The sequence below is a fragment of the Amblyraja radiata genome, chromosome 34 (assembly GCF_010909765.2).
Source record: "Amblyraja radiata isolate CabotCenter1 chromosome 34, sAmbRad1.1.pri, whole genome shotgun sequence".
NCBI lineage: Eukaryota > Metazoa > Chordata > Chondrichthyes > Rajiformes > Rajidae > Amblyraja > Amblyraja radiata.
This window is the reverse complement of record NC_045989.1, coordinates 12290352-12313584: the sequence shown is the minus strand read 5'-3', so window position 1 is coordinate 12313584 and position 23233 is coordinate 12290352. Positions and strand designations below refer to the sequence as shown.

Genomic DNA, 23233 nt, shown 5'->3' with positions numbered 1-23233 from the left:
TTACATTTTGACTTGTCGCAGGGTGGACATACAAACTCCAGTGACAGCACTTGAGGTCAGGATTGAACTTGGGTCTCTGGAGTGGCGCGGGTGCAGCTTGTAGAGTTGCACCATTGCACCACCCATGGTGCCATTTTCCCTGCACATGAGAGAGCATTCAGAACCTAATATTAGCAGCTCACTTGATAGATACAATGTCAAACAGTGCAGAAACTCCCTCACTCCTGTACCTGCGTAACAGCCCAGATTTTGGGGCTCAAGTTTCAAGATGGGCTCGTCAACTCCACTGACCTTGGCTCTCCTCAATGAGGCAGGAGACTGACATATCAGCAATGGAAAGTGGATTGAGAGGCTGCGCAGAAGGTCATACCACTTGAATGAACAGTGTATCCTGATGTGGCACTGGTGATGTTATGAAGCCATTCAGTACGAAATAGGCCCTTTGGCCCAACTCGACTGCGATGCCCAATTTACACCATTCTTGTCCATATGCAACTGGCTCATATCCCTCCCATCCATGTCCATTGGTGATGGTGATGGTGGTGGAGTTTATTGCAGTGAATGAGGGACTGATGCACTGTTGAACAGATCGTGTGGCACCATCTCAAAGCAGGGAGTTTTCTCCAGTGTCCACATCAATTTTTAGAACTTCATCCCCACTCTGTATCACCAAGGTGGTAAATGTATATAAACTAAACCCAGTCGGAAAGCTTGTCAACGTCACAAATGATCATAAACTGCAACAAAAAAATGCATTTGATTTATTTTGCTTTTCATTCTATTAAAGCAAAGAAACTCTAATGCAAATTAATCTGAATTTGAACCAATCAACCCCCGTTGAGTTCTGCTTAGAATAAATTTACCTAGATAATCGTGTCTGGCAGATAAGTGGAATGAATTTACATGAACTTTACTGGAATAAAATGAAACACATTTTTCTCTCACTTTATTGATATTCTCCTGTAAATGTGTTCCATTTTATTCATGTGAAGACGCAATCACCTTTGGCTGTGAAGCAACAAAACAAATGTAGAGAGAATTGAAGGGGAGAACAATTGCAAAAGGTTAAAGCACGAGTAATATTAGCACATCACCATTAGTGTTCATTAGTATAAATTACTTTTGTAAATACAAAAACAGCTTGCATTTATAGTTAACATTATCTCTAGTTTTACAAAAGGCACATCAAAGGAATATTTCCAAACAAATTGCTGCTCTGGGTCAACTGAGAAGGTATTAGTTCAGATTACCAAAGTCTGGTTAAATTAGCGTGCTTTAGATGGGTGTCTTGAAGTATGAGAGAGAGGTGAAGAGGCTAAGGGAGGGATTTCTAGAGGCCAGGGTCCAAGCAGCTGAAGGCATGGCCACCAGTGTCGGAGTGACAAAATGGATGAAGTGCAAGTAGTTATGGAAGAGGAGAAAGTTATGGAGGCTGAGACTATGGAGGGATGTGTGACTAGCAATGAGAATTATTTATTACATAGCACAGGGTCAATCCAGTAATAAGAGGTCTGAAGAATGGTCCTGACCCAACAGTCGACTACCTGTCCATGTTCTCCAGATATGCTGCCTGACCTGCTGAGTTACTCCAGCACTTGGTGTCATTTAATAAGAAGTCTGGATTTCCGGTGAGCGAATAAGAACACTAGAAAATGAATAAAGACGGCTTGAATAATGAATAAATGAATAAAAACTCCAAAACCTTGGAGTTTTGAAAAATATAGAGATCCTAGGAATAAAGAACATTTGTAATTTGCATTTAGCCATAGTCCTGTCAATTATGGAAACTTGCTTTACATAAGCTCCACTCATCGTAATTTACACGTGCATTAATAACAAGTAGGTGCAGAACTGACATTTCTCATTTGTGACAAGATCTGGCAGGAGATGACTGCCTGCTTGCATTAGCAAAGCTTCATCACAAATACTTGTCCATCACCTTGTGCAGTTAGGCCCTTCATGGTGATGAATGAGAGGTGTTGTGCTTACATTTGTATTGTGAATAACATAGCTTGCCGTGTACTGCTTGCAGCTAAGAGTAGTATGGATAGGCAGCTCGGGTCATACTTTTCACCTCTGGTCTATGTCGCTATCTCTGCCCATATGAAGATCAGCCATCTCACCCCACACCTGTATCCACCTATCACTTGTCATGCTCTGCCCTACTCATAGATCTCTTTTCCAATTATCTACCCCCCCCCCCCCCACTCATTCCGTCTAAAGAAGGATTCTGACCAAAATGTCGCCAGTCCGTTCCCTCCATACGCGCTGCCTGACCTGCTGAGTTCCTCTGCAACTTTGCCTTCCCATAACTGTTCCGCTGTTGCAATCTAACATTGGTTTTCCTTTTCTCTTTGAGACCAGATGCCTGAAGACTAAGTTTCAAAGTACATTTTGGCGAGGAGCGAGGTTGGCTGGTGCTAGAGCACATCGGAAAATCATCACTGTTTTCTCGGAAAACCTCAGTGGCTTCCTCTGACAAATGTTGACATTGGTTTGTGAAATCACGGTTGTAAATATGCAACTTACAGATGTGTGGCAGAACATTTTCAACCTCAAGTCATGAACTTCATTAGTCTGGATCAGAAATTCATTTTGTTTCCCATTCACAATGTTGTTCTTATGGAAAGAGGAAAGTGCAGGTCAAATAGCTTATTCACCGTCGTTAAGATAGACATCAAGACATTCATAATGGCTTCTTCAACATGAATGACACGTTTGCATTGACCGAGACACCAGGGAAAATATCCTCGGTCTTCTTTGAATTGGTGTCTTAAAATTTGATATGACCACCAGGGAGAGCAAGGGGATGTCAGTTTAACAACTCATCCTAAAGGCAATACCTCTGACTCCATGGCACATTGAGTCATGCACATTCTGTTCTGCATTGGGGCTTTGAACCTGCAAGAATTTTATGTGGATGTGAATGTGCTGTTGCCTGAGCTACCACCCCAGTATAATACTAATGGGAAATGCAGGAATACAGTGCAGGTAGGCTAGCTGGGGGATAAAGAGCTAATATTTACTGTTGATGCCCTCCCATTCAAACTTGCCTACATAATTCCCACTAATCTCCTAATGCTCGCAACGTTTTAATTGCTCTCATGATGTAGATGATGTTGTTGACTTTTCACGTTGCTGTTCACTTGATTTTTCAAGGAAAGATTGTATTTTATTTTTATGCTTAACATCAAAGAGACCCCAAAATTGCCTTGCAGTAAGCAACAAAGTGTAAAGATTGTATGTTTCCTGAGGATGGTGGGAGCCCACTCATTATTCTGGTAGATTCTGCTTCAGCTTGTTGTGAAGAACTGGTGGATTCCACGGTCGTTCTGCAACGTGTTTGGGCGCAAGATGTTACTGGGCCCGAGCAAACAGCTCATACTGGAACAAGCTGCCAGATGAGGTAGTTGACGCTGGGACTATCCCAACATAGGTTTGGAGGTATATGGACCAAGCGCAGGCAAGTGGGACTAGTGTAGCTGGGACATGTTGGCCGGTGTGGGCAAGTTGGACCAAAGGGCCTGTTTCCACACTGTATCACTCTATGACTCTATATTCTTGGCATCCAAATTCATAATCATAACTATCAGAAAGAAGCAATGCAAGTAGATAGAGAAAAAAGGCATATAATATACCTGCCTTCATCTGTCAGGGCATTGAGCATATATCGGTCAATAAAATATTAATATCTTGCATTAAACATTAAGGAAAATGTCCCAAGGCACATTTCAGAATCATAATTGGACAATAATTGACATAAAGCCAAAAGAGACATTAGGGTGGTGAGTGAAATCTTCACTCGTGTTAAGACATGCACCGGTTGTCTGCATTGTGAATACAACACACAGATATTGGGCTCAGTCATATGCTCTGTATCAGATCAAAGACTCCAGCATAAACAAAATATATTGTTTACATCCCTATGGAATATAATGTGTTAGTAATATTACACATTTAACAATTAACAATTAGTACTGATCAATTATCAATAATACAGGAGTAAGAATGTAAAAGCAGGAACAAATATCTTACAGGTAAGTTAGGATCTTATGGCTGATAGAGCCGCTGCCTCACAGCACAGGACACAGGTTCGATCCTGACCTGAGTGCTGACTGTGTGGGGTTTGCACGTTTTTCCTGTGGCCACGTGGATTTCCTCTGGGTGCTCCGATTTCATCCCACATTCCAAAGACGTGCAGGTTTGTAGGTTAATTGGCTTGTGTAAATTGCTCTTAGTGTGTAGGGAATGGGTGAAAAAGTGGGATAACATTGAACTAGTGGAAGGGTGATCAATGGTCAGTGTGGGCTCAATGGGCCAAAGGGCTTGTTTCCGTGGTGTTTCATTCAATCATAATTGATAATCAAATGCAACATGATACGATGCAATACGATAGAACCCAAGAGGGAAATTGATCTGCCAACAGTCTTAAAACACAAGATACATGAAATTAAAGCGATGAGTGGAAAGGATTGGGGGAGGGGGGGTGGGAGTCAGTCTACTCCACGACAGAAGGGGAGGAGTTGTACGGTTTGATAGCCTCAGGAATGAAGGATCTCCTGTGGTGTTCTGTACTGCATCTTGGTGGGACTGAATCTGTTGCTGAATGTACTCCTCATGTTGACCAGTATGTCATGGAAGGGGTGAGCTGTATTGTCCAGGATGCTCCGCAGTTTGAGCAGCATCCTCCCCTCCAAGATCACCTCCCATGAATCCAACTCCGCCCCCAGGACAGAGCCAGCCTTCCTGATGAGTTTGTTAATCCTGTTGGTGTCCGCAGACTTCACCCTGCATACAACCACAAAGAAGATGGCACTGGCTACCACCGATTGGTAGAATATCTGCAGCTTCTTACTGCAAACGCTTTAAAAAAATCATCTTTAGGAACCCATTGTATATGAATAAAATACATAAATTAGAGATTGTCAGAATAATTATTGTGGGAACATAAATGTAACCGAGAATTAGGAGTCTAGCAAATAAAATTCCTAAATAATAGCAAAACAGAATTAATAGAAAATAATTACTTGACTTGATTAAAAAAAACTACAGATAATGAAAATCTAAAATTAAGCAGAAAATGCTGTAAAAAAGACCAATTACTTGTTACTGGTGAAGTTTGTAGCAAAAGCTGTGACAAGAGTAAAACTCATACAGGTGAGCCGACTGTCAGTGAGTTGTCGAAACTTGGATATCTCACGTAGGCACCTTGAGGGCTTCCAGGTGAGTGCTGGATGGCGCGTGCGCTGTAGGGACCGTCCATCGGAGCCAGGAAATCCCGCCCCTTTACCCGCGCCCGCCCTCCCATTGGCTGGACCCACCCACTCGTCCAGCCGGCGTGGCCGACGCGATTGGCCCGGGCGGGTGTCAATCAGCGGCGTGGGCCACCGTGCGTCAGGTGAGCCGGGGGCGGAGGGAAGTTTCCGGAGGGAGGCGGTGAGCGGGCGCCGGCGCTCGCCTCAAGCCCGCAAACTTTCAAAAACTCCGCGGCAGAAAGTAAATTCCCCCGCGTTAAACCTCCTCCACCCTCCCCTCGCCGGGGGATAGAACAAATTAAACTTTGTACTGGAACAGTCAGCCATGAAGAGCTTGAAGTCGCGGCTAAAGAAGCACGAAGTGGCTCCCAACGTAAGTTCCAAGTTGGTCGCTCACTCACTCACTCTCTGCGTCGTTGGGGAAGTTGCTGTGCTTTAGTCCTCGTGTCTCAGGCGGAATTTGAAGCCATTCCTTTGAACAAAAATCATCTTTGAGTTTTCTGACTTTAATACTAGCAGTGACTTGTGTGTTTCTTTGATCCAAGACCTGTACTACTTTTGCTTAAACCTTCAGTCTTGTTACTGCACATGGGGTGGTGTTGGCCGGGCAACGTTGAATGCAGTGATTTTGTTTTAAAATTAATTAAATCTGGTGTTTCAGCTGTATATACATTATTATGTTGTTGGGTTTCAGTATTAATTAAATCTGGTGTTTCAGTTGTGTATACATTATTATGTTGTTGGGTTTCAGTATTCCATTGAAACTATCTGCACCCCCCCCCCCCCCCCCCCACCGCATACAGTTGCTTCTGTCAGAAAGCACCACACCCTGGCTACCGTTTAGGTCTCACCAGTATAGTATGTTGAGTTTGAAAGTGTGCCCAATGCAGCCATTCGTAATTGTATGTGTTTTTTTTTTTGGTGTATGCATTGTGGCTAATCTTGAATCTCTTGAAAGACTTGTCATTCTTGTGATAATTTCCAGATATCCATTTGACCCAGATGACCCAGTTAATTTGCAGTCTGACGATAATTCCCAGATATCAGATGGAGTCTTTGATTAGATGTCTTGTAATTGTCCCCAGTTGCCAAATCTTTTCACTGGCTGTGTTCCATGTCAGTTGACAATTACTGAAGAAAATTATAGCCTTAACACCTCCCCCCCCCTCCCCCATGAGTGTGATGATTCACTTGCTTTGATTTTTGCCAGCCAATGCTTTGTGTGCCTTAACTTACTCGGCAGACGGGTAATATTTGAACATTTCTCATATTTCTACATCTTGTGATGCTGACCTGTAATTAATGTACACGTTGTGTCAAAATATTTTCTAGTTGAACATACCCTGTTATTGTGAATATCTGATATCAATGTGATTGGAAATTAGGACAACTTGCTGGTGGGCATTTTTGTGATATATTTGATGTTTAGGATTGAGTGGAATTGGTTGATCTTGCTCCATCTCTGTCCCTCGCCTCTTTCTATCAGATATATCCCCTCTACTCCATCAGTCTGACTGATCCTGACCAGAAATGTCATCTGTCCATTCCCATTTACAGATGCTGCCTGACCTGCTGAGTTCCTGCAGCCTTTTTTTAAATCAAGATTTGAGCATCTGTAGTCTCTTCATTTGATCTTCTTACCATCCTACAGCTCCCCTGCTGTGAGGGACAAGTGTTTCTATTAGACATTATAAATGAGAGGCGAGTGTTGTAGTGCTAAGCATGTAACCAGTGACAAACTGCTGGAAGTGCCAGGTATAGAAGAGGGATATTAATGCTTCATTTGTGAACCTGCCACAAAACCTTAGTGGATGTTGGTGAATTTGCTTCCAGACTCGTTGTTATGTTTTGCGTTAAGTGTCTTTTGGAAGAGGTGATGAATCAAGGCAGATCAGTGAATGTGTCAAATATGTCAGCTTTGATGGGCTGACAGAATTAGGCCATCAGTGATGAGCAGAATTAGGCCATTTGGCCCATTAAGTCCATTCTGCCATTCAATCATGGCTGATCTATCTCTCCCTCCTAACCCCATTCTCCTGCCTTCTCATAAACCCTGACACCCGAACTAATCAAGAATCTATAGAAACATAGAAAAATAGGAACAGGAGTAGGCCATTCGGCCCTTCGAACCAGCTCCGCGATTCAATATGATCATGGCTGATCATCCAAAATCAGTACCCCGTTGCTGCTTTCTCCCCATATCCCTTGATTCCTTTAGCCCTAAGAGCTAAATCTAACTCTCTCTAGAATACATCCAGTGAATTGGCCTCCACTGCCTTCTGTGGCAGAGAATTCCACAGATTTGCAACTCTCTGGGTGAAAACGTTTTTCCTTATCTCAGTCCTAAATTACCTTCCCTTTATTCCTAAACTGTGACCCCTGGTTCTGGACTCCCCCAATATCGGGAACATTTTCCCTGCATCTAGCCTGTCCAATCCCATAATAATTTAATGTTTCTATAAGATCCCCTCTCATCCATCTAAACTCCAATGAATACAAGCCCAATCAACCCATTCTGTCATCATATGTCAGACCCAGCTTCCCAGGAATTAACCTGGTAAACATATTCTGCACTCTCTCAATAGCAAATTAGGAGACCAAAATTGCACACAATACTCCAGGTATACTCAATATCTCTGCCGTATAAATATCCATTAACTTGGCCTCCACAGCCTCCTGTGGCAAAGAATTCCACAGATTCACCACCCTTTGACTAAAGAGATTCCCCCTCATCTCCTTCGTAAATTAATGTCCTTTAATTCTGAGACTGTGACCTCTGCTCCTAGACTCTCCCACTGGTGGAAACATCCTCCCCAGATCCACTGTATCCAAGCCTTTCACTATTCTGTATGTTTCAATGATGTCCCCTATCATTCTTCTAAACTCCAACGAGTACAAGCCCAGTGCGGTCAAACGCTCATCCTCACTCCAGAGGCTCGCGTATAAATATCTATGCTGACTGTTTAGGGAACACTGTACTGCCTTTGGGGAACAATGTTTCGCTGAGGCTCTGCTCATGTCTCAGGTGGACACGAAAGATCCTGTGCCACCATTTCAATGAAGAGCAGAGCTGGTGTTCTGGGTAGCAGTTATCTATAAAGTAATCGCTAAGGGTTGACACAAAATGCTTGAGTGAATCAGGAGGACAGGCAGCATCTCTGGAGAGAAGGAATGGGTGATGTTTCGGGTTGAGACCCTTCTTCAGTTCTATCTTCGGTTTAAATCGGCATCTGCAGTTCCTTCATGACCAGTCATAAAAGGTTACCTGTTATCACTTTACAACGTGTATTAGCTTGTACATCTTGTCTGTTAGAATAAGAAGCACTGCACTGTGAACAGAAGTAACAAACGGGAGTAGACCATTCAGCCCATCTTGCCAGCAGTACTATTCAATAAGGTTATGGCTTCCCTCTGGTTGTGAAAAATCTTTCAATCACTACTTAAAAGAGCTAGGCTGTTATCCAGGATACCTCAGCCAACATCTTTCTGATTTAACATCATGGAAATTGATATCCTGCAATGACCTTTGTAATTACTTGTGTAGGAAAGAACTGCAAATGCGGGTTTAAATCGAAGGTAGACACAAAAAGCTGGAGTAACGCAGCGAGACGGGTGGCATCTCTGGAGAGAAGGAATGGGTGATATGTTGGGTCAAGACGCTTCTTAAGACCTTTAGTTACTCCAGCATTTTATAATTACTTGGAGCGGGGTGGGTGATTGCAACCTTTCACCCTGTTTCGACGAATGCAATCAACCTGGTGTGCACAATCAAATAAGATCAAATAGAACAAGTTGTCCTACAACTTTAGGCTGTGCACGCCGTACGCAAGAAGAAGATTACTTGGAGTATAGAAATTGATTGTGTTTCCTACCATCCAATAGTATGAAGCTGTTATCTTTATTTTTATAAACACTATTTTTATCTTTAAATTATCTGAATGTAACTCTTTTTCTACTTTCCTGCTGCTTTTCTTTGCTGCAGCTTTTTGACTATGCTGGGTTAACATTATTTTTTTACAGTGTTTAACTTTATGCTCTTGCTCATTGACCTTCAATGCATTCTGGTAGCCTATGCCTCGTGCATTTCTGCCTTACCACAAACTTAAAATAGAATACTTTCCATCATTGACTTGTTTTGTGTGTGGATTAGACAAAAGCAGCTTTAGGTCTTGTGCTCACATAGGCTGGATGCCTGGACTGGATGAACTTTTTCCAAGGATTGGTGCAAACAAATCACCTCCCTTCAGTGTGGGAGACTAATACATGGTGGCAAAAAGGGTGTGTATGATCCTGCCATTGGTTTCAAAGATGCAGCTGCGTGGACATTGGCTGCTGGTTATGGATCTGCTGCCCTAAAATATGATCTTGAATAATTGATTAAGGGTTTCCGAGGACCCCTGGATGCAAGGAAGGATTCAGAAATGGAAAATAACCATCCCAACACAAGCATAGAATGCAATCTGATGCACATCATAGGGCTCGGGGAAATCCCCACAAATTGATGCAATTTGATTCCTTTGATTTGTGTAAGTAGATATTTTAATGGTTTTTGTAAGAGAGTGTCCCACTTGTACTTTGTTCTTGGGAATAGAACTTGTGAAATATTTTCCATGTCCAGTTGTGTTGGTTGATCTGCTTGACTTCCGATGCTGTCATCACGTGATGTGTGCCACTTAAAATACCGCAGTAAACATTTGTAATGTTAAAAGTTGAGCTCGTGCTCAATGGGCTGATGCTCATTGGTAATTTTATTGAAGGGCAGTTGCTAAGGGGGTTTGACCAGCTAAATGCTGAGATTGATTCTCCTGGTGGCATAGTTTCATAATATTGATTTGCCCATTCAAAACAAAACAGTGCGGCAGAGGAACCGGCCCTTCGTCTGTGCTGAACATGATGCCAAAATGAACTCTTATCATTGGACTTTAAAGATAAAATGTACAAATTACGTAGACAGGATCTGCCTGCACATAATCCATATCTCTCCATATCCTGCATATCCATGTGCCTATCCAAAAGCCTCTTAAATGCCACTACTGCTTCCACCACCCCCGCTGGTAGCTTGTTCCAGTCACCCAATGCCCTCTACGTTTAAAAAAAAAAAAAACCTTGCCCTGCACATCTCCTTTAAACTTTGCACCTTACCTTAAAGCAATACCCTCTGGTATTTGATATTTCCATCCTGGGGAAATGGTTCCTATTTAGTTTTAGGGATACAGAGTGGAAACGGGCCCTTCATCCCACCGAGTCCACGCTGACTAGCAATCACCCAGACACTAGTTCTACCCTGCACACTCAGGACAGTTTACAGTAGCCAATTAACCTACAAAAGCCGCATGTCTTTGGAGTATGAGAGCAAACTGGAGCACCTGGAACAAACCCACGTGGTCACAGAGAACATGTAAACTCCGGCAGCAACTCTGCTGATGTGCTACTGTGCTGCCCTGTGTCCCCTGTATTTGCCTCTTATTTTAGATACCTCTATCGGGTCTCCTTTTCTCCAGTATTGCAAAGAAAGCAGTTTAAGAAGGAGATAAGTAATTTAGAGTCATACAGCATGGAAACAGGCCCTTCGGCTCAAGTCGTCCATCCATACCATCCAAGTTAGTCAAACTTACCCGTGTTCGACCTATATTCCTCTAAACCTTTCCTATCTGTGTACTTGTCCAAGTGTCTTTTAAATTATGTTATATTATCTGCCTCAACTATCTTCTCGGGCAGCTCATTCCTGGCATCACATCACTCCAGTCCTCAAACAACTTCACTGGCTTCCCATCTCCCTCCAGATCACCTACAAAATCCTGATCCTCACCTACAAAGCCCTCCACCTTCTGGCCCCCCCATATCTCACTGACCTCCTCTCTCCCTACCAACCCTCACGGTCCCTCAGATCCACATCAGCCGGTCTCCTCTCTATCCACAAGTCCAACCTCTGCAGTTTTGGGGACAGAGCCTTCTCCAGGGCAGCTCCCAGGCTCTGGAACTCCCTCCCCCAACTGATCCGCAATTCCGTGTCCCTCACCATCTTCCAGTCCAGCCTCAAGACCCATCTCTTCACCTCTGCCTATCCTTAGCCCCACGTCCCCTTCCCTTTTCATCTGTGCATTAATTGCCTCATATTGTGTTTTGAATTGAATTCTGTCTTTACTTTGTGTACTAGTCATGTCTCTACTATTTATTTCATTCCCCTTACATGTTTTTCCTCTACCTGCTAAATTTTTGTAAGGTGTCCTTGAGACTCTTGAAAGGCGCCCATAAATAAAATTTATTATTATTATTATTATTCCATATACCTACCCCTCTGAGTGAAAACGTTGCCCCTTGGGTGTGTATTAATAAATCTTGGCCCTCTCACCTTAAACATATGCCCTCTTGTTTTTGATTTGCTACTGTGGGTAAAAGGTTCTCCTCGATATAAGAAACGGCAGATGCTGGTTTACAAAAAAAGACACGATGTGCTGGAGCGACAGCAGGCCAGGCAGCATACCTGAAGAACTTTGACAGGTGACTTTTCGAGTCGGACCCTTCATCCGATTCCCCTATCCTGGGTAAAGATTACTTCTGAGAGATGAGTCTTTGAAATTTATCTTACCCGGAGAAGTGGATGCTAAATCGTTTAGATATATTCAAAGCTGAAATAAGTTTTTAGACTGTGGGGGTCGAGGGTTATGGGGAACAGGCGGGAAAGTTCCAGCTCCGATCAGCCGTGGAATATTGGAAAGGCTCGACGGGGTGCATGTGTGACTTCTGCTCCTGTTGTTTATGCCTATATGTTAAACCCAATCACTGCCCAACAATGGTAGTGGTTTTAGGGATCTATTCTGAGTATAAGTTATTAACATTCCTAACTGTTACCCAATTGTACTTCCCCCTCAGTTCCTTGAATGACCCATTCTTTCTTTGTGTCTGTGTAAATCTGCCTGAAAGGGGATTAAAATACTTTCCTGTATTCAAAGCAAATTATGTTACTGTGATTCAACAGGCAGCAGACACCACATTGCTGAATTTTTTTGTATTAGTTTGTTTTCATGGTAAGATCAACATTTCTTGTCCATACACAGGTCCTCGAGAAGCTGGTGGTGAGCTCCTTCTTAAACCGTCACAATCCATCTTCAGGTCAAGATATTCCCACGTTTGGAATAATTTTGACCCAGTAAATTGGAGAATTTCTAAAACTCTGAATTTCAGGATTCATATCAGGTCTAAATATTTGAGATATTGTGTGCCTTGAAGGTGGTGGTTTTCCCACTGTCGTGGTGTGAGGTGTTGAGATGATACTCATTGTTGTTTATCACAAAAACCGGCCCTTTGGCCCATCATATCTGTGCTAGTCAATGCTCATCTATACCAGCATCTGGTCCAGTGCCCATTTGCCTCATTATTCCCCAGGACTAGTGAAGAGTGTAATAGCTAATACATTGGCTAAGGCTGGTTAGCTGGAAAAAAAACAGCTTTCTGCATTAGACTATGATGCCAAAAATCCCAAACTTTTGTTGTAGTCAGGGACGTCTGAAGTTATGGAACTCGTAACTACAGGAATTGCCGGATGACTGGCAAGGATCAAAGTAAAGGCATAATGGATAAACACAAGTGGGTGGGGTGGGGGGAGGACAAGGTGTCAGAAGGCATAAACAAGAGCTGGAGATGAGAGGACAAGCAGCTGAACTGAATGGCCTGTGTACTAATTTTATGCAGTTCAGTAAAATGGGGTCACCCGATTGCCCATTAAACATGGGTAACAATCCTAGAATAAAGGCCAGGTTTTCAGAGCCAAATTGCTTTAATTCATTGCCCCTAAAACTCCAGTTAACCCATCCACTGGCTGACAATGGATCAATGTTTTAACCTTACAGGAATGCAGCAGATGAGGTCTTCCATTATTGTGCAAACATCTCTCTACTCAGGAAAAACCTGAAGCAATAACCATGCCAGACAATAAACAGTTTCATTCACCAAGGGCCACCCAAGTGGTCAGGTTCTTGCCCTGTTCCTTCTCACGCAGACCAGCAGATTCGGCAAACTGCAGCCCATTGGGGGCAGTATCTTCAGAGGGGTTACAGTCCTCTTTGAATACTCAAAAAGGACAGCACCTCAAATTCTGGCTACACTTCAACTCGACATTGGTGATCTTAACATAACCGATGCAAAGCAATTGGATCAGTCATCTGGCAATTCCTGTAGTTATGAGTTCCATGTTCCCATCGCCTTCATTCATCAGGACCAATCATGGATGTATGATGCACACCAGCATTCCCAGTGTCCTGTGTGAATAAATAGTAATACGATCCAATGCCTGGAGTCTCTGGTAATGTGAGCTTGGAATTACTCAGTGGGCCAAGTCAAGCGGTGCTCTTGATCATTGTTTGAGTGTTCCCTGCTCAGTTTTTGTGTTTGAATTTGGACTAGAGACTGAGCCAAGCAAGTTCAGACTGAGGTGATCTGTGGACTGATTCATAGACTGTTAAATATTGAATATCGAGGGGTAATGTGTTTGTTAACTTATTGGTCTTGTCGTGTGTGACTGGGAGTGGTGAGGTTTGATGATTGAAATAACATGTTCAGACTTGGATTTGAACAGTAAATTGATGACTTTGTAGTTTTCTTTCAGTACTGTCTTATCTGCTGATTTCAACAGACCAGTGTTTGGTGCCAAGATGTGTTAAAGGTTCTATTTGCTGCGTGCATTTTGTGATCAAGTAGTATTTGGTAGCAGCAGACACTGAAGCTAAAGTGATTAAGCTGTGTGTGTTCGGTTTTAAAGATAACTTGTCAATATTGTGGGCTTTGAAGAGAGTAAATCACAAGCGACCAGCTATCTACTTTTATAACCAGTCTTTTGGAGTCTGGACCAACATCTTATTTTCATTGTCCAATTGTCTTTCCTTTGCAAGAAGGAGGACTAGAGGGGTAAATATTCCTGGATTGTAGATAAAACTCTGGGGGGAAAATGGGTCTGTACCTGAAAGAGAAAAAAATCTGGGTGTGGATCTCTACCAGTCGCAAAATTGAATTTGTTGGTTCCAATTGTGATGAAGAAATATACGATGATTCATTCGGTTCTTGTGCAATCAGTCTGGAGAATGTTTTCCATATCCCGTTGGAGACATCTGCCTCTAGTGATTTATAGATCAACAATTCCCAACAGTTGTCTGTACAAACTCCTGATATAAAAGCTTCTTTCTCCATGATTGATGTATCTATATCTAAGACTATTGTAATTAGTTGATTGTGTTGTCATTGGATGAGTTAGATCACTCATCTATCAGTCTCTAATCTAAAATAGATACGTGGCATTGAGGCTACAGTCGCAAGGTTGTAGTGTTGTGATAAGATATCTGTTTATTTTGACAATGTGAACATTTAGCAGATTTCACTGCCTCAGTGTCACAGACAGTGCCAGCATTTATTGTCCTTCTCTAAGTGGCCCCAAACAGATGAGGCTGTTGAGAACCAACCATGTTGGTCTTGGGACAATTAATGGACAGATTGGATGAGGGTGGCAGATTTCCTTCCCTGAAGAACATCAGTACTGAATAGAAGATGCATTACAGGGTGGCAGCTATCATTTGGGCTTGAAAGAGCAAAGTTGACATCCCTGTGGAGTATGTTGGTGTGGAGGAAATAGTTATTGGATTGGCTCAGAACTAATTATTGCTAACTAAATCCATTATTTTCAAGCGAAGGAACCCACTTTGATTATAAACTACTGGAGGAATGAAGTGGTTCAGGCAGTATTTGTGGAAGGAAAATGACAGACGATGTTTTGGATTGGAACAATATGGGGCAACGCAGCGATGCAGCTGGTAGAGCTATTGTTTCTCAGCGTCAGAGACCAGGGTTTGATTCTGACCTCAGTCGCTGTCTGTGTGTCTTTTGCACGTTCTCCCGATGAGGTCGTGGATTTTTGCCGGGTGCTCCGGTTTCCTCCCAAAGACATGTGGGCTCATAGGTTAATTGTAAAATTACTCCAAGTAGGTAGGGAGTGGATGAGAAAGTGTGATTACATAGAACTAGTATGTACATGGATTATGTGGGCCAAATGGCCTGTTCCATACAATATTTCTAAATTAAACTGAAACTAAATGCAAGAACATGACAGGGAAGTAAGACTATGTGATCCTGGGCCCTGCATTGGCTTTATTATTCAGTAAAGACATAACTGATTTAAATATTCCTTGAATCCATTAACATTTAAAAATCTATTAATCTGTCTGGAATATAACTGAGGCTCCACAATCTTTGTCGGTACGTTCACTAACCTCGGGGAGAAGAAACTTCCTCTCTGTCTTGAATGGCTGACCCCTTGCTTTGAGACAATGATCCCTGGTATTAAACACCCCCAACCATGAGGATCATCCTCCCTGCATATACCGTGCCAAGCTTGTAGGAATGTTGCATGTTTCAATCAGATTACTTTGGAAGGCTACTGACATACCTTTGTAGATTAGGAAACTACATTAGCCAATTTGTGCCTGGACCTTGGAGAGGGGGTGTCATGAACTAACGGGGTATTACTTTAGTCTCCTCAGTCTGAAGAAGGATCTCGACCCGAAATGTTGCCCATTCCTTCTCTCCAGAGATGCTGCCTATCCTGCTGAGTTTCTCCAGCATTTGTCTCTACCTGGGGTTTTACTTCATTTGTTTTCATATCCTCGCAGAGCCCTAAGCCTATTTCTGTAATCTCCAGCCCTAGGGCCTTTTGGATTCTCTGCACTCCATTTCTGGCTTGTGCTCATCCCTGAATTTGGCAACTATGCATTCAGCTATTTGGGCCCTTGAGTACTAGAAATCCTTGTCTCACCCGATTTCTGACTTTCCATCTTTTCTCATTTAAGGTGCGAGTTAAAGCCTATTACTGGCATATTTTGGTTATTTATCATTTGCACTTCTCTGAAACCCTTTGCCATTTTTTTTGGCATGTTGGGAGTTGCCATGGTGATGATGAAGGGTGAAAATAAAGCCTGCAAAACTTCTGCATGATGAATAAACATCTCAGACTTTTCATGTCCCAGTGGTCACACTACAGTAACTCTAACATTTTGGAGTAGTATTATGACAGAATAAAGTGACATGCTCAAGATTTTTGATGGGTGTTTAACCAGTTCCACTTGCCGTAATTTACACTTTATTTTGGATGGTTTTGCTTTCAAATTACGAAATGGTTTAGTTCACCGTTCAGTGTTAACCCCTCTGTCACCTCTTGTCAAGAGTACAGAACTTACTACTCCAGTTATTTTCCATAATTGCGTCTTCCTGCACCACAAGGGTGTAGGTTATTCCCTGACAACTTGTTATATGAATAATGATCTGATCCAATAATGTTCCGTAAAAGCAGTTCCTTTTCCAGCTAATTAACCAATTTCCCAACACTTCCTCTGACTGTGTGGTTTAGTGGTGCAGTAAGGTTGATCATTCCTTGTCTAAGGGTGGAGGATAATTTGTGGTTAGTCTACAGTTCATGGATGTCTTTCAAGCAGGGTGTTTGGACTCAAGCTCTAGAGAGCTGATATTTTCCAGATGCCTTCAGTTAATGTCCAGCTTGGATTTTGGAGGTGGAAGCAGGTGCTTTTTCTGTACTGTTGTGTCTTATGAAATTCTGTCACTTGGCAACTTAAGCAGGTTGGATACAAAAGATCTTTTTGTCTTGAGGTGCGGGCATTCTCTTGGAGATTTCTCTGTAGAATCTCTCCAAACTCAAAATGCACAAACTTTTTATACTCTTAAGATCAAAGGTAACAGCAGGTGATTCCATACAATTTAGCAGAGGAGGTTTTCTGGAATGATGTCTGGATTAAGGGGTATTGTCTGCAGGGAGAGGTTGGACAGACTTGGATTGCTTTCCCTGAAACTGCAGATGTTGACACTTGATAGATGTATTTAAACTTATGAGAGGCATAGATAGGGTAAATAGTCAGAACCTTTTTCACAGGATGGAAATATCAATTACTAGAGGGCATTACTTTAAGGTGAAAGAGGCAACGTTTATGAGATGTGTGGGGAAGTTTTTTTTACACAGGGTGGCAGGTGCCTGGAACGCACTCCTGAGGCTGGTATGACAATGGTACTCAAGATTTTTGGAAAGGCACATGGATTTGTAGGGATATGGATTATGGAGTTGGCTAGCATCATGTTCGGTATAGACATTGTGGGCCGAAAGGCCTGTCCTTGTGCTGCACTGTTCTATGTTATATTCTAACAGCAACAATACAATATTTTGAAAGGCACAAAATGCTGCAGTAATTCAGCAAGTCCGGCAGCATCTCTGGTGAAAGTGGTTGGGTGACATTTTGGTTTGGGACCCTTATTCAGACCTCATTATTTTGAGTCTGGCAAATGGTTCCATTGAATTGCATTTTATATTGTAATAACTGACAAGACACCTTTGAATGTTCATTCACCTTTCCTGGACAAAGTAATTCACACAGATAGCGTTGGGATGGCCCCCTGGTTACATAAATAGCAGAATATTAAGTGACAAAACAGACTTGTTTTGAACTGTGTAGTGAGTAGTTGGGATATACCTTCAACAATGTGTTCATGCAGCAGATGGCCACTGAATCGTGTTTCTTTCCACAGATGCAGCAGTCGTTTTATGTTTTTTATTAGTCTCAATATCTACATTTAGACATTAGAGATACAGCACAGAGACATGCCCTTGGGTCCACCAAGTCCGCACCAACCACGATCACCCTGTTTGTAGTTCTATCCTACATACCAGGGACAATTTATAATTTTACAAGCCAATTAACCTGTAAACCTGTATGTCTTTGGAGCGTGGGGGGGAAACCAGAGCATCAGGAGTAAACCCATGCGGTTACAAAATGAACATACAAACTCCGTGCAGACAGCACCCATTGTAAGGATCGAACCCGGGTCGCTGGCGCTGTAAGGCAGCAGCTCTCCCGCTGCACCACTGTGCCACTAAATCTAAAATATGCATTTGTCGTTTCTTTCTGTTTAGCTAGTATCCCCTTTCAATGACACAGTTTATCTAGACCACTGTTCCAATGTTTTATAAAAACATTTGGACAAGTACATGTGGGCATATGGGTCCAGCTAGGGTAGGCATCCTAGGTGGCATAGACTAGTTGGGATGAAAGCCCTACTTCTCTGTATAATTGTGACTATGACTTTAATGTGCTACAGAGAATTAAACACGGTAGGATCTGTGGTCTAGATCAGGATATGTCTGAACTCAAAATGAATTCTGTGCTTTCCAATTTACGATCTGCAGCAATGGACTTCAATGTTTGTCTGGTTTTACAAGCATCGTTAAATCTTTATTTTCTGTGCCTTTGCTTTACCTCGCCTTAAACTTCCCCTTTAGTGAAAGCTTTCAATCACCTAGTTCCTGATGTGGCTGGAGGTCAAAGATTATAGTGTGATGTTATTTAAATTAGTTAAGAAGGAACTGCAGATGTTGGAAAATTGAAGGTAGACAAAAATGCTGGAGAAACTCTGTGGGTGAGGCAGCATCTATGGAGCAAAGGAAAGGGATGATTGTTAAACGCAGACGGTGCTGCGACGTGGGGCTTGTTCCATGTCACTGGTTTGAGCATGGAATAAAAAACGGCCAACATTTCTGTTTTCTTGTGATGTAATCTGCCAAGGTTGGATTTCTGTCTGTGCTTGTACAACCTGTTGCTCAATGCCCAGGCTCTTTCTTGAAGAATAATTACTTGAGCAAACTTGGAAGGCCTGCTGTGGAACTGTACCTGAGTTTAAATCATAGTCATACTTACACAGCCGCAACTCATCCATGCCTATCAAGATGCCCGTCTACGCTCATTCCATTTAACTATGTTTGGTCCATATCCTCTAAAGCTTTCTAATCAATGTACCTGTCCTAATATATTTTAAACATTGTAATTATACCTGCCTCTTCCAATTCTTTGGCAGCTCATTCCATATACCCATCACCCTCTGTGTGTAATACTTCACCTTCATATCCCTTTCAGATCATTCTCCTCTCGCCTTAACCTGCAGCCTTTAGTTTTAGTGTGTAATAAGGGACTACAGATGCTGGTTTAAACTGAAGATAGACACAAAAAGCTGGAGTAACTCAGTGGGACAGGCAGCATCTCTGGAGAGAAGGAATGTGTGACATTTTGGGTCGAGACCCTTCTTCAGACTGGTTAGGGATAAGGGAAGAGAGAGATATAGACGATGTGGAGAGATAAAGAACAATGAATGAAAGTTATGCAAAAAGGAATTGGGCCATTGTAAGCCGTTTGTAGGGTGAAAATGAGAAGCTAATGCGACTTGGGTGGGGGATGGATAGAGGGAGAGGGAATGCCGGGGCTACCTAAAGTAAGAGAAATCAATATTGTTTGGTTGTTAGCTCATAGAATTGTGAACATGGAAAGGGGTCCTTTGGCTCACTGAATCCCTGCCATCCATCAAGCACCCAACAGCAAAACTATTACCGGCAGTTACTGAAATAAAGGGGCCAGCGGTGCCAGTTTTTTAAGCAAGTAGTACAGCGTAAAGAAATTTACAGCCACCTCATGAACACTCAAGAGTGTTACGAGTGGTTCCACCAATAAGTTCAGCTCTTCCCTTCCCTCTCACGATTGTTACTACTTCACTTGTGATTTAATGGTGAGGCAGGATGACAGGATAGGAATATAGAGATTTGTGTTCATTGTGCAAGTATTAGTATTTGTGGAAAGTAGATTAAAAAAAACATCCAATGTGAAACTCTGTGTCTCAGAGGGAAGGCTGAGACAGAAGCCCTCAACGTATTGATAAAATAAATCAGGATGAACACCTTCAGATTGAGGAGAGAGATTGTACCTCAGCATGATAATAATCAGCAGAATGGCTGCGTCCAATGGTGTCAGTTTGAATTTCCATTTTCTGCTTTGAAATTTGGTCATTGGGCAGTACTTTTTGGAAGCTGCAAACAATGGTGTCATCAGGTTCCATTCATGAACCAGGTGTCCAAACAAAGCTCATTCTGGTGCTCTATTAGTGGAGAGGTTCAAAGGGGCTAAATACCCCTTTGCTCACTTTGAGATTCTTGTTTCACAATTGTTCCCCGGGGCAAAGCTTGTCCTCCACAACTTGCTAAATTATCCAGGGCTGGTGTCCGGTGCCTTCATTTTGTGCACCAACCCTGCCTATCTGGCTGTAAAGTCATAGACCCATACAGTGTGGGAACAGCCCCTATCAGCACGACTTGCCCACACTGACCAACATTGCTCATGTACAGTGGTGTCACTAGCCAGCTTATGGGCCATATCCATCCAAACCCATACTATCCATGTACCTGTCTAAATGTTTCTTGAATGTTCCGATAGTACTTATCTCAACTTGTCTCGGCAGCTTGTTCCATATACCTACCACCCTTTGGGTAAAAAAAAAGTTGTCCCTCGGGTTCCTATTAAATCTCTCCCCCTCCCCCCACCTGCTCCCCCTCCTTAAACCTAGGTCCTCTAGTTCTTGATTTCCCCAACTTTGGGTGAAAGACTGTGGATTTTACCCTATCTATTCCTCCCTTGATCTTGTACTACTGTAAGATCACCCCTCGTCTTCCTGGATCCAAGGAATAGAGTCCTAGTCTGCTCAACTTCCTCCTATAGCCCAGGCCCTTGAGTCTTTGCAATATCCTTCTAAATCTTTCCTGTGCCTTTTCCAGCTTAACAGCATCTTTCCTATAACAGGGTAACCAAACTGAACCCAATACTCTAAATGTGGCCTTAATGTCTCGTACGACTAACATGATCTCCTAACTTCTAAACTCAATAATGCCACTGTGCCGAAAGCCTTCTTGACATCCTCTCTATTTGTGACGCCACTTTCAAGAAACTATTTACCTGTACTCCTAGCTGCCTTTGCTCCCCAACAATGTATTATTATGCTGCTGCAAGTAAGAATTTCATTGCTCCGTTGTCAGTACATATGACAATTGTACACTCTGGACTTGTCTTGAAAGTGCATGTTGCTATCCAGCATCTGGAGGCTGAGAGCAAATGTTTTTTTTAAAGTAGTTCTCGTGTGAGACCAATCAGCTAAGATTCACTGCTATTAACTAGAGTACTATTAACAGAAGATAACGTGACCTTTTCCTGGACTCGCTTGTCGAACTTTCTGCAATGCTCGGAAAGATTGATTCCTCATGCAAGGGTGGAACCACTGGGTGTGATTGTTTAAACTGGCTTCAAGTCCACATCTCCTTGCATAGTAACTTTTTTTTTATCACCTACACCACCCGAATCTGCTCATTGGTTATCATGATAAAGTGGAAAAACTTTGTTTGTGTGCTAGCCAGTAAAATGATAACGGACATGAGCCCATTAGGTCGTGCAAAAGAGAAAATGGCCAACGTGCAAAATAGTGTTACAGCGACAGAGAAAGTGTAGATTTTAAAGTGCAACGGCAGTGAGATAGATTGGAAGATTGGGAAATTATTTCTAGCATACAATTAACAATGGTAAGCGTGGGTAGTTGTCTGGGAGTTTATTGGTGGAACAATATTTAAAATAGTTCTCCTTGAGTGTTATTGTGGTGGTTGCAATATTTTCCCCATTTGGGGCACCAATAAATAAAGGATAAGTGAACCAATCATTTGATTATTTTTTTGAAGGTAGTAGTTTTATTTCAATTTCACATCTTCATTTCTTGTCTAATTATTACTCCATTTCACCCTCTTAACTTCCAACCCATTGCAGACTTGACTTTTTGTTATTTTCTCCTCTCTCCCCATTTGCCCGCTGGTTTACAGTTACAGACTGTAAAATCAGAATGCTGTGTGGTTCAGAATATCCCTGTCATGGACTTAAACTCAATTTCTGTGTGGTTTGGTGCCAGTCTGGAGCTTTGCCTGAGTATTTTTGGCTGCGCTCATGCAAACCTCCTTATTGAGGGGAATTGACTAAATTGTGGAAGAGTGAATCATTTAACCTGACTGACACGTTGGATCATTTCATTCATTTCCTATTACATTATGTGTTTTATGGGGTTTTAATGCACACCCATGGTTAGTGATTTCTGGCCTCTGTAAACTTGCTCTTAGTGTGTAGGTAATGGCTGAGAAAGAAGGATAACATAGAACTAGTGTGAATAGGTGATCAATGATTAGTGTGGTAGAGCCTGAAGAAGGGTCTTCACCTGAAACGTCACCTATTCCTTCGCTCCATAGATGCTGCCTCACCCACTAAGTTTCTCCAGCATTTTGTCTACCAATGATTAGTGTGGACTCGGGCCAAAGGGCCCATTTCCATGCTAAACTTCTGTGCTCACCTCTCTAGTATGAGAATGGGATGAGTGTGAATAGTTGCTGTCTCTGTGCTGTGTGACACTGACTTCAGTAACTTTGGCAAAAGGCTGGAGGCTTTGAAGTGTGCAGAAGTTGTGACTGATACCAGTGAAAACAGATTGTGTTTGTTGTTCCATTGAATCCAATGCTGTCCATTGGCAAGTAAGGTGAAAGTAAATCCAAAGGGTTTCTACAGATATATTAATAGCAAAAGGATAACGAGGGATAAAATTGGTCCATTAGAGAGTCAGAGTGGACAGCTATCTGCAGAGCCAAAAGAGATGGAGATATTGAACAATTTCTTTTCTTCGGTATTCACCAAGGAGAAGGATATTGAATTATGTGAGGTAAGGGAAACAAGTAGAGTAGCTATGGAAACTATGAGATTCAAAGAAGAGGAAGTGCTGACACTTTTGAGAAATATAAAAGTGGATAAGTCTCCAGGTCCGGACAGGATATTCCCTAGGACATTGAGGGAAGTTAGTGTAGAAATAGCAGGGGCTATGACAGAAATATTTCAAATGTCATTAGAAACGGGAATAGTGCCGGAGGATTGGCGTACTGCGCATGTTGTTCCATTGTTTAAAAAGGGGTCTAAGAGTAAACCTAGCAATTATAGACCTGTTAGTTTGACGTCAGTGGTGGGCAAATTAATGGAAAGGATACTTAGAGATAATATATATAAGCATCTGGATAAACAGGGTCTGATTAGGAACAGTCA

At 42.3% G+C, this 23233-nt stretch overlaps 1 protein-coding gene across 2 annotated transcripts in view; it reads left to right on the top strand.

Annotated features, from left to right (window-relative positions):
• The first annotated feature begins 5383 nt into the window (after window positions 1-5383).
• uaca (uveal autoantigen with coiled-coil domains and ankyrin repeats) overlaps window positions 5384-23233 on the top strand; it is a 118033-nt gene continuing 100183 nt past the window's right edge. The window contains exon 1 of one of the 2 annotated variants that reach the window (XM_033050358.1): window positions 5384-5628. In XM_033050358.1, the coding sequence (XP_032906249.1) occupies window positions 5581-5628 (48 nt within the window). In that variant the 5' untranslated portion in view covers window positions 5384-5580. The remainder of the gene's footprint in view (window positions 5629-23233) is intronic. The other variant, XM_033050361.1, reaches the window with a different exon arrangement.